We start from the raw sequence: 12193 nt of genomic DNA, 5'->3' as shown, positions 1-12193 counted from the left end.
TCTCTTGCTGAAATATTGTTTTCTGAAAAAAATATATAATTTTCATTTCTTTGAATAAAACAGCGTCTTTATAAATAAGCTCCGTTATTCACTATTTTATTACGCTGACATTGACCAAATTTATTTATTTAAGGTTGGTTCAATGTATGAGAGGAAAATGATGACCGTGTATATTGCTACTAGAGACAATATACGTGTTAGCCAAAACAGAGCTGGATGAGCTTTAGCAAAAGCTGCACCCCAAAAACACCAGAGAAGACGCACTGATACAGCACGAATGGTTAACCCAATGCCTTATCGGACCGATTACTTTGGCCAAAAAATCACTATGATCAAAAGAAAATAGGAGTAACTACATCGCAATGCAGATAACTAGCCTTTTAAGAGAGAGATGTTAATAAAAAAGACGGGTTTTTTCGCTTGAGATCTGTTGCGGGCCTTGAGTAAGCATCCCCTGCCTCTTGCAAGACACCAGCCGCATTCATTGACACCATCCACCAAAACCAATAACTTTTGCTAAACGTTGGAAAAGGGGGAGTCGACAACTGCAAATCATATCGAAAATACTAACAGATTGACACCGTTATCCGTTGAACAATTGCCCCTAAGACAGGAAGCTGTTCTGAAGCTGCATGAACAGGTGTAGCGAGGTACATTGTCGGAAGAGCATACCTTCGGTCAGGATCCGCTTGCAGGGAGACTGCAAAAATTGGAAAAAAGAGATCAGAGGTTTTTCCAAAATTTTTCGGGAAAGATTTATTCTGTTGAATAAATCTTTTCCGAATGTGTTAACGAACTGAATCTTTGTATATGGAAAGGATTTTAAATTTACAGCTAGGCTAAAATTGCTGAAAATGATTGCTTTTCTAGACAATAAATTTTAGCGAAGCAGTGCGAGAAAGATTTTTGCCGTTAAGTTTGGGGAATTCGTCAGAACTTCTGACCGATTTACTGATGGAGATAATCATGTGAGAGAAAGTATTGACGAAATAAAGACCATGTTGCAAGAAAATATATTGCTACCAAGAAATGTCGGAGCATTGCTGAAATTAACGCTACTCATTGAACCTTTAAAAGAACCATTCAAGTGTGTTGTGTGTCAAGATATAAGTGCTTCATCAATAGCAATTTCAACGTGTTGCAAACCAGTGCTTGAATGCTCCACGTATGTGGATCAATGGACGAAATTACGATGCTCCAATTGCGGAAACGTGTTTTACCAGATCGTTACGGTCAATGTTTTTGAAAACATTTTAGCAAAATATCTTAAGCAATTTGACAATATAACTTTTTTTCTAAAAAAAATGTTTCTTATCCTTACTAGTGAAAATTATTTAAGTTCTTGAAACTGGTGAATAGAAGCTATTCTTATATAAGTGCTTGTTTATTGAGAAATGTTTATGTCACATCTATACCATTGGAAATAAATTGTTTTTTGCTTCACATTTTTATCCATGAATTATAGGTAGCTCGAACATAATTGTTTTTAGAGAGAAAGATATTTGTGCGAAGCAATTGAGCTTTGCGAGCGAAGCGAAATTATGGAGCACGTTTGCTACACGCGAGGTATAATAAGAGAATTATTGAGATTATTAAAGTTTCTATAGAAAAAAAATCATATAAATCAGCCTAAAGAAATAGGACTAATATTTTGTGCACATAAAGCTACAATTTTGCACAAAAAGCTACAATCCTGGCCAAAATGTTGACCTGTTAGGTCTTTGGAAAAAAGCTAGAGGTTGTACTCCTCTAGAGAAAATGCCTCTAAAAGCACAATTCTCCCTTTTTCCAAGGAATTAAATAAAAAATAAAAAAAATAAAATAAAAAGGACACAACACATTTGAAAAGATGAACAGAACTTTAACCAAGGGCAGGTAGGTTTCGACCCATATTTTTGAACCTAAGTACCCTGGATGTCTAGCTGGGTCACCTCGAAGAGGTCCGCGGATGGTCATCAGCAGAAACTAGACATCCCTATCTTCCTAAAGTAAACTTTGACCACTATCTGTTCAACTGTGCTTTCGTTTTTTTTAACTGGGGTAATAAGTGGAGTCGTTACTCTCCAAAGACAAGACCTAGTGTGATCAAACCCCCTTGCTAACTTAATTTTTATTTGATTTTGTTTTATTTTTGACTGTGGTAATAAGTGGAGTCGTCACTCTCCAAAGACAAGACTGAGCATAGTCAAGCCGCCTTGCTGACTCATTCTGGTTAAAATATTCTTATCTCAGCTCTTTTAAAAAGAAAACATATGACTCGTGACTGTTAATAAGGCGGTCATCACAGAAAATTACTGCTCTATTGTTGCAATGTATCCACCTGTGAACCATTTGGTCGAAGGCTATGGTTGTGTAGTGACCATTTTTTTTAGTTTCCGCAATGGTTGATAATAGCCCTTAATTGAAAATTTTTATGAAATTTCACTTCTCCACCTACGGTAAAAGGTATGGAAAGGGTACCAGGGTAAGCAGTAATACAAGAGGCAATTTTTGACACAAGGCTGTTGGCACTGGCAAAACGTTTTAGCTGTAAAATGAGATGGGAACCGCACGACACTACCTCTTTTTCAACTAGAGCAGTTTGATGAGCGTTGCAAACATGGCAGAAGTAGGCATTGGTGTCTGACAACTCCTCGCTTTCAAAGAAATTATCTAAGGAAGATTGAAAGGGTGCAGAGAAAGTTGGATGCATGGTGCTATAATTTCTGAGGAGCTGGTAATATGACATGAATTGCAAGTGGTTGATGTTTGATGCCAATACTAAAAAGACTTCAAAGAAATGGAAAGTCTAATGACAGACCAGGTAGGAGATATTCAAAAAACTCGGGGACGTCGTGCTGAGCAAAGGTATTAAATGCACTTCCCTTCGCAGCTGAGATATGATGTTTCATAGCACGCAAAAAATGGGAGGGATCAACTGGACTTCTAGAAACAGCCAAACTTTGAAGAAACCTGCAAATGCTTCGCCTAACTTTGAGGTTGTTTTGCTGACAGAAATGGCTTCTTTAACTTTTGGAAGGTTATAAAAACATTATAAGATTGAGTTTGCATAACATGTGCTTCCTAAGTTTTTTAGACTGCTATTCCTAAAATCAGGGTTAGATGGCAATACGACTGTTGTTTTGGAAGACCTTGTAGAAAGTTTTTCGGGTTTTTTGATTTTACAAGATTTCGTGTGACTTGCGGAAGATTTCTTAGGGTTTTTTGACTTCTTACATTCCATATTTGTAACAGAAGAAACTTCAGGAATGATTGGGGCTTTTTCAGGCTCAACCCAAGTGGTAGAATTTCGAGACATCCAGATGTAAAAAGAAGCACTCATGGAGGTAAAAGTTAGGGATTTTAATAGAGAACGTACAGGCTTGTTAGGGAAACCAAGTGGACGAAAACAGGTCCTTACTGATTCTGAACAGAAACCCCTTGCACCCACCTCAATGGCAAAGAAATGCGCGATCCATCCATTGTTTTTCATAGCATAACAAAGTGAAGAATATTTGTTAAGCTTTCGTTTGTGCCAATATTCCGTGTTCTCTTCACATGGACAAGTCAGTTCTACCGTAATTACAGTTTTGGAAGAACTGGATATTAATAACACGTCTGGGCGTACTTGTGTTATTGCAATGTATGGTGGAACAACTAAAACGGAATCTAAATCTGACAGTATTTTCCAATCGGAAGCAAGGTGAAGAAGGCCTGGACACTTTGTATGCCTCTTCTTAGATGGTGATTGACCGGCCGGAATGAAATTAATTTTGTTGCACTTGGAAACCTTAAGAGGTTCATATGATACTAAAAACTTTTTTAATGCCTTAACCAAAACTATTAAAACCGAGTCATGACGGTATGTGTATCTACCCTGCGTAAGGGTAATGTTCAATGCTTAGCGGAAGGGAGTAACGAAGAATTACAGGTAGCAGGAAGGACAGGGAAGATAGTTTAACAAAATCGATATCCGGAGGGGTAGTCCTAATACAGGCAGGTTCTATATTGTTGGGGGTATCCTTGTTTAAAAAATTTAACTTTGTGGTACACCATAAAAATCCTACAGGCTGGCCCAAGGTTGGTGGAAGCAACAAATAACTGGATTGGGTCTGCCAACTTATACGCGAGCGCAGCAGGGATATACATTTTTTTTTTCTATTTGAGTTTTATCTGTAACCAGTCCCGTCTATTTTGTTAGTTCCGTCATGTGTCTTATTGTTTGCGATAGAAGGATTATTTTCTCTATAAAAACTTTATCAAGAATAGTTATGGGTCTATGTTGAACAATACTTATGCTTGTAAGAAGCAGAAAAGTGTATTCAGTACCTTCTTCTGCGACCCTAATCCCAGTTTTCACTTTCATCAACCGTCCCTGTAAACAAGATACCTTAGTCTGCACTAAGGTGTACAAGTCACTATTGTGTGACTTCTTCTTCTTCTTCTTCTTCTTCCATGCATGTTTGATTTGTAAAAGCAGTGTCTTATTTATCTTAGGCGAGGTAAATGACTTTAGGTAAATCACTCCATCGTTTTCTATCTTGTGCAATCTCTTTTAGTGTGCGAAGGTTATCAGTTGTTGTAAATTGCTTAACAGGGAGTGTTGGGTTATTTTTGAGAGTTGTTTTATTTATTTTGATCTATAGAAGTTGGTAAAGTAATTAGTCTGTTTCCTGGAAATTTCTTAACATCTTTGGGGATTTCGAAGTAGTATTTCATAGCTTATTGTGCAGGTGTAGTCTCTGGTAGTCTAAGAACATGTCCAAGTAGTCTCCATTAGGTATGTTTTCATTAGCTTAAACTCACTATTGTGCGATTTACCAGGAGTTAACCCTATACCCAAAAATATTTTCAATCGCGATAGACTTAATCGTGTAGCAAATTTATTTTGCTTGTGCTTGCTTGTCGGCCGGAACTGCCCGGTCAGGAAAGAAGGCGGGATTGCCAACTGGATATGTTTTCCGCTTAAAACAAAAATATAAAATTGCTATACAAAAAACCTACAGAGGGCAACAGTTACACACAAGGAAAAGAACACATAAACAAAAATTAATAAACTAACGCCAGAGCTCCAGGGCACTTAGAATGCAGGGAAATTGACTTGAGAAAGCTTGAGAGGAAAACAATTACAATACAGTTCAACAATACGTTACAATGCATTACACTACAATACAATACACAATACAATACGTTACAATATGTTACAATGCATTACAAGGAAATTATTGCAGGACAGTAAAAAACAGGCGCGAATCCAGAGCTAGTCAAATAAGTCGCGTGACTAAGTGTAAATTTGACGAAAAATGCAAGCGAATGATACGAGATTACACTAGGCGCATTATGGTTTAGGATTGTTTAAATGGAATTGCGCTCATGTACATCCATAAAGAAATGCCTAACATAGATGCTGTGTTAGGTTGGTATGCAATGAACAACCGAAGGTTAACTTTTTCATAACCCTATTTTTCCGTGTAATTGGTCATTTTTTATGTTATGTTGTGTTTTATTGTGCTGTCCATGGCTGGTGTAATCATTTGATTAACCTAGTCATGCTAATGAAGCCTGATATTGGCTGAAACAGAGTTTATAAATATTGAAATACATTTATAATTGTCTCACTTTATTAATCCCTTTTAATCTCTGTCGTTGTTTTTGATTGATAAACAGTTTAGGTTCTACATTTTTAAAAAACTTTCCATGCTCAAATTATTGAAATTTGAAGAAACTCCACACTCCACCAAATGCTTAGGTTTTTTATAAAGAATAGATTTAAAGTGGATAATTTAAGATAAGTGACAGTCAAAGACGGCACAATTTAGTTTCCTGTGAATTGTTGATTTATATTTAGATCTGCATACTACAATTTCTGTCTTTTTCGAGTGTGATAATTCAAAACATATGTTTACTTTTCAGGTCCATCTTCCGATCTCCTAAACAATGACCTACAGATCCGTAACAAAATATAAAAGCAAAGGCGATGTCGGAAGGCATGTAAGCTGCGCGTGCGCGAGAGGCAACGCAGATATCACATCTCTCCCAACTTAACAAAATGGTTCCTAGTAGAATTAAATATCAACATAAGACTATGTGCACAAGCAAAGCACAACAACTGGCTAGTTGAGGCATAGCGACACTGCCCAACTACCACCAAGCTACAAACATAAAGTCTTGCAGTTCCAAAATAAAGTTCATGTGTTCGTAGTTACGCAGTAACGAAATCTTTGAAACGAGGTGGTGGTTTAACGTTTCAAGTACGTGTGTTTCTATTTGGAACGAAGAGTTCTTCATCATTCACCTCTTCCTCGCCATGCGCAATGGTCTCGTCACTGGATGGGCTTTCTGTGACAACGGTATCATCAGATGACATCAAGTCGGTTTCGTTCCCAGGGTCGTTTACAGTTGGTGGCAGGTCAAAATCGTCATCAGGGCTTTCTGTTGCAGAATCGGTTGTCACTGTCGGTTGTTGAAGATGTCGTTTATTTGACCGCTGGTTATTTCGCATGAAGTAGGGTTTGACGTGACAGGAAGTGCGCATCATAGTTTTTGTACCGTCTTCAATGAAAATTGCATTTCCTTTTACAGCAGTAACAGTACAAGGTTCATCGCGCCATCTAGGGGTAAATTTGTTGCGATGTGTTGACTGATTGGCCACGAGAACCTTTTGCCCAGGTTGGATGACATGACTGCGAGCATTGTTGCGTTTGTCTGCATATTTCGCGATTCTCTCTTTTTGGATGAGGTCTCGGTTTTTAACGACAGACATGGTGTTTTTGGAACTTGTGGTTGAGGCTGGTAGCTTGTCTTTAACCAGTCTGTTAAACAAGCTCTGCAGGAGTGGCACCAGTGGTTGCGTGCGTTGTGGTACGGTATGCTAATAGGTAATTCTGGAGGGCACTTCGCCAGTTCTGATTTTCAGCAATTGCAGCTTGGATGGTTTTCTTCAGATTTCTGTTGAACCTTTCAACCTCACCATTTGCCTCGGGATGGTATGGGGTAACTTTGCGGTGCTCCACCCCAAATTCTTTCATCAAAGTAGCGAAATCTGTATTGCTCCGGAATTGTGGTCCATTGTCAGTCACTATTATCTCTGGCGCACCATAACGACAAAACATTTTACAAAGTTTGTCAACGATATTAGCAGCAGTTATTCGGCGGATAATCTCTACCTTCGGGATATCTGCTGTAATAATCAATGCATACTAGCAGGTGTTCACCAGTAGGGAACGGACCGCAAAGGTCACAACCCAACATCAACCAAGCTGAATCAGGTATTTCTGTCATTACTACTGGAGTTTTGATTTGTGCACCAGCGGTGACTTGACATCCATGACATGACTTAATGTGGGCTTCAACCGAGGAGCCCAAGCGTGGCCACCATTCTTTTTTCCGCAGACGTTGTTTTGTGCGTACTTGTCCCTGATGTCCTTCATGTGCAATGGAGATGATGCTTTCTCGCAGAGTTGGCGGGATGACAATTTTGTTGGCAAACATGAGAATGTCATTGACAATGGATAGTTGCAAACGTGAGGGATAATACTCTTTAATAACATCCAATTTTGGAATGGTTCCAGATGCAAGGTGTTTCTTAATGAGGGCAATGGCAGGATCATCATTCTGTGCATCACGAATGTCTTTCTTTGGTATGGCAACTGGTAGCTGTTTACTTTGAATAAAGTTGACAAATTCCTCAGTCATTCGGTGCGATGGTGTATTGTCTTGCATCGGGTTTGACCGTGACAGGTAATCTGCTCCATTGGTTCTGCCTGGGTGATACTCAACCTTGAATGCGTATGGCATGAGTCTCATAACCCAGCGTTCAATGCGTGGTGGAAGCTGTTTCCTACGAGAAGAGAACATTGTCACTAGCGGCTTGTGGTCGGTTTTAACAACAAATTCTATACCATAAAGATGGATTCGAAACCGCTCTATTGCAAATAGGATAGCCAAGCACTCCTTTTCAATCTGGCTATATCTTGTTTCTGCATTTAGTAGTGAGCGACTGGCATATCCAATTGGTTTTAAGATACCATCTGGCTGACGTTGCATTATAACTGCGCCAAGCCCAACAGGGGATGCATCAGTAAAGATTTCGGTGTATGCGTCAGGTTGATGGTAAGCAAGTGTCGCACTGGATAACAGCATGATCTTAAGATCATTGAACGCTTGTCGTTGCGCATCACCCCAGCTCCATTTGGTGTCTTTGCTGAGTAGTTGACGCAATGGTGCAGTCACAGTTGAGAAGTTTGGTAAGAATTTGGAGCAGTATGTCACCATGCCGAGATTGGATTGCAATTCTTTCACATTAGTTGGTGGTTTGAGGTCAGCTATAGCTCTAACTTTCCTCTCATCCGGTGCAATTCCATCTTTTGACAACTTGTGACCCATGTAGATAAGCTCAGTCTTCAGAAACTCGCATTTCTTTAGGTTTACTGTGAGATTTTTCTCTCGGAGACGCTCAAATACGCATTGCATGCGATCCAGTAGATCTTGATTACTAGTGCCACCAATAATGATATCATCTGAGATGTTACGTACTTTAGATAGTCCTGATAGTGCAAGTTCCAATTCTCGTTGATACTGTTCAGCGGCAGAGGCGATTCCATATATCAGCCTTGTGAATCTGAATATACCACGGTGTGTTGCAAGGGCCGTAAGGTCTCTGCTAGCCTCGTCTAGAGCAATTTGGTGGTATCCCTTGTTCAGGTCCAGCTTTGTGAACACTGTGCACCCATTGAACTCATGCAGCACTTCTTCCAGAGTTGGTATCTGATACGGTTCTCTTATGACTGCGGTGTTTGCAACACGCATGTCAACACACATACGTATGCCATCAGAAGGTGTTTTCTTAGGTACGATCACAAGGGGATTAACACATGATGGTGGTGATTCTATGGGCTCGATGACACCGAGTTCTAAGAGTTTTTCTAATTCCATGTCCAGTTGTTGCTGCATTAGGATCGGTAGACGTCTGGCTTTCTGTGCAACTGGAGTTACCGTGGGATCTATTTGGATTTTGAGGTTGACATCTTTCAGTTTTCCAAGGCCCTCAAACCTGTCACCATAATTGCAAAGCAGTTGTTTTAATACACCGTCCTCGGAGGTAGAGATGTGGTTCACCTTGTCGTTCATGGTTCCACCTGGGCCAACTCGGAGTAGGTCCAATTTGCAAGCAGTTTCCACACCCAATATGGTGACAGAAGATTGTGGTACAACAACAAATCTGGTAGACACGACTTTCTCTCCAGCACCAACGACAACCCATATGCAGCCATTAACTTTGAGCGGTGACGACGCACCAAAAGCAAAAACTTTCTTGTGGTATGGAAGGATAGGTGACTTTAATTTTAGTGCACTAAGGGTGCTTTTGCTGATTACATTGATGGTACTTCCACTGTCTATGAGCACATTGACACGTTGTCCATCTACATCTACTGGGTACATGGAATTTTTATGGTTGGGACAGTTAGGGTCATTGTCGATGGCTAACACAAAATCATCATCCGAGGAGGAGGTATCAGCAGTGACATAGCGAACAGTTGCCTTAGTTGATCGACATACATTGCTAAAATGTCCCTGTATTCCGCATTTTTGACAAGACTTTCCTTTTGTAACAATGCATTTGTCTGCACGATGATCTTTTTTACCACACCGGTAACAGTACGGTTGATTATTCTGTGACGGTCCTGTGTGAATTGTAGGTGGTGTTTTAGCAATTCCACTTTTTCTTAGACCGGTGCGTTTTATCTTTCTTGAGATAAAATTTACATCATCTCGCTCAGAATCTTCATCTTCTTGGTTGCGACTAAGGGTCGATTTGGTATACTGTGCCACTTGGTGATCAGCAGCTTCCATTATTGTTGCAATGTCGCATAGTTTTACCAAAGTTAACTCACTCTCCTTTAAAAGGCGTTTTCGGAGTTTACGTGATGTACATTTTTCAATAACTTGATCAACTATCTCGTCATCTATGTCTCTGAACTCACATGTTTTCGCCAGTGTTCGCAAACGTGTGACATATTGTGAGATAGATTCTGACTCCTTTTGGGCACATGTACGAAATACATGACGTTCGTAGCGTTTGTTTTTCTTCGGAAGAAAATATTTATCTAATGCAGTACATGCTTTAACATAATCGTTTTGGCCATCTGCGGCCTCTGGCTCAGGTAACGTGTCAAAAAGTTCACGTAAATCTTCACCCGCACAGTGTAACAGAAGAGCTTTTTTCTGGGTGTTATCGGTAATACCTGCAGCTACTAAATACAGGTCAAACCCATTTCTCCACCTCTTCCAGCGGGTGCCTAGACTAGTAACGTCGCCATTTGTATCAAAGTGTGGAGGACAACTGATGTCCACTGCCCTAGCCATAATGTAAACACAACACGTCTCTGTGGCTAGCTCTCGAAGTGGGTAAGCAGAAATAATTGAATAATATCGTTCTAGATATCACAAAGGAAGTCGAAAAAGTAAAATTGTCCTGTATGTAGGGAGATTCGTCAGGATTAACAAAGATAAACTCGCAGCGCCAGTGTGATGATTCAAAACATATGTTTACTTTTCAGGTCCATCTTCCGATCTCCTAAACAATGACCTACAGATCCGTAACAAAATATAAAAGCAAAGGCGATGTCGAAAGGCATGTAAGCTCCGCGTGCGCGAGAGGCAACGCAGATATCACACACTACGTGCTATGTTACTCTTAATCTCTCCTGTGGCCCTTGATAATTTTGCAGCAAGATTTGACATGTGATCATTCCAGGTTAGATGCTTATCTAGAACTACACCAAGACTTAACTGGTCGAGTTTATCATTGTGCGTGCACTTTGTAATTTTCATTCTTAGGTAACAGTTGGTGAAGGTGTAATCTTTTAACCACCCCGTCTAAAATTTAGTTTCCTGTGAATTGTTGATTTATATTTAGATCTGCATACTACAATTTCTGTCTTTTTCGTGTTTAGCCTGATGTTATTACCTCTAAGCCATACATCCAGACGATTGAGATCTTTATTAATGTTGCTGTTAGTTTTTTAGCACAATATACTAGACTTGTGTCAAGTGCGAAATGATATACTTTGAAATGTAGGATGTTAATTTGGAGATCGTTTATGTATACCAAAAAGAGTAAGGGCCCCAGGACTGAACCCTGTGGAACCCCATGTTTAATAATAGTATTGTGAGATTTTTTACCTCCTATGGAGACAAACTGATATCTTTCACTTAGATAAGATTGAAAAAGATTTTTGGAGACCCTCCTAATTCCAAGATTTTCAAGTTTACTAATTAATATTTTGTGGTCTACAGTGTCAAAAGCTTTCTCTAGGATCACAAAAACACCACCTGCATATTCGACATTATCGATAGCCTCACGAATGGTTTTAGTGAGTTGGGTAAGTGCGTGAGTTGTACTATGATTTACCCTAAACCCAAATTGAAGGGAGTTAGATGATTATGGTGTTCAAGAAAAGTATAAAGTCTAACATGCATAACCTTTTCAAATATTTTACCGATATTAGATAGCAAGAAATTGCATGATGTTGCCAACCATTATTAGAGAATTTTTTTTGCAGATTGGAATAACATTGTAATATTTTAAGCATTGAGGAAATACGCTAGATATAAAACATGGATTAATAATGTTACATAACACATTGCTAATAATAAGTGATAGCATTTTGTAAAATTTTGTGAATGCTATTAGGTCTTGTTGCTTAATTCTCTTGAATACACAAGAGGAGTTTATTGCTTCACCTGCAGTTGTAGTTTTCATAAAGATTGAATTGAGATTTGGTTGACTCAAAAAATCTCGATAAGATTTGTTTTTTCAGCGATGTTTCCAAAATAATTATTGAAAAGGGTAGCTATCTGAGACAGGTCATATACTGTTTCCCCATTGTTGTCAATAGAAATTGGCTTTACTTTTTTTAATATCAAAAATTGATTTTATTCCTTCCCACACCGCCATAACGTCCCTTTCGTATCGATAAAAAAGTCCTTATAGTATATTTTTTGCTGTTTCGAAGTAGATTAACTAGAGTGTTCCTATAAGTTTTAAATTGGGCATGCAATATTTTATTTGTCACTTTTCTTCTGTAATAGAAACTTTTTAAAAAGCCTATTTTTTTGTTTATGGAAGTAAGAATTCTTTTTGTGACCCAAGGTTTTTTACTATGACCAGCCTTATTAAATATATTTTGAATTCAGCGAGTGCGAGTCTGCT

The 12193-nt window shown here is 38.9% G+C and overlaps 1 protein-coding gene across 1 annotated transcript; it reads right to left on the bottom strand.

Annotated features, from left to right (window-relative positions):
* Window positions 1-7113: 7113 nt before the first annotated feature.
* Window positions 7114-10344, bottom strand: LOC130648244 (uncharacterized protein K02A2.6-like). Its single transcript, XM_057454284.1, has one exon. The coding sequence runs from the start codon at window positions 10342-10344 to the stop codon at window positions 7114-7116; it is 3231 nt and encodes a 1076-aa protein (XP_057310267.1).
* Between the last annotated feature and the right edge of the window lie 1849 nt (window positions 10345-12193).

This window comes from Hydractinia symbiolongicarpus, chromosome 6 (genome assembly GCF_029227915.1).
Source record: "Hydractinia symbiolongicarpus strain clone_291-10 chromosome 6, HSymV2.1, whole genome shotgun sequence".
Classification (NCBI taxonomy): Eukaryota; Metazoa; Cnidaria; class Hydrozoa; order Anthoathecata; family Hydractiniidae; genus Hydractinia; species Hydractinia symbiolongicarpus.
This window is presented reverse-complemented; position numbering and strand designations above follow the sequence as displayed.

Excerpts from the sequence above, each read along its gene's own strand:
- LOC130648244 (XM_057454284.1), bottom strand. The coding sequence starts at position 10,344 with ATGGCTAGGGCAGTGGACATCAGTTGTCCTCCACACTTTGATACAAAT.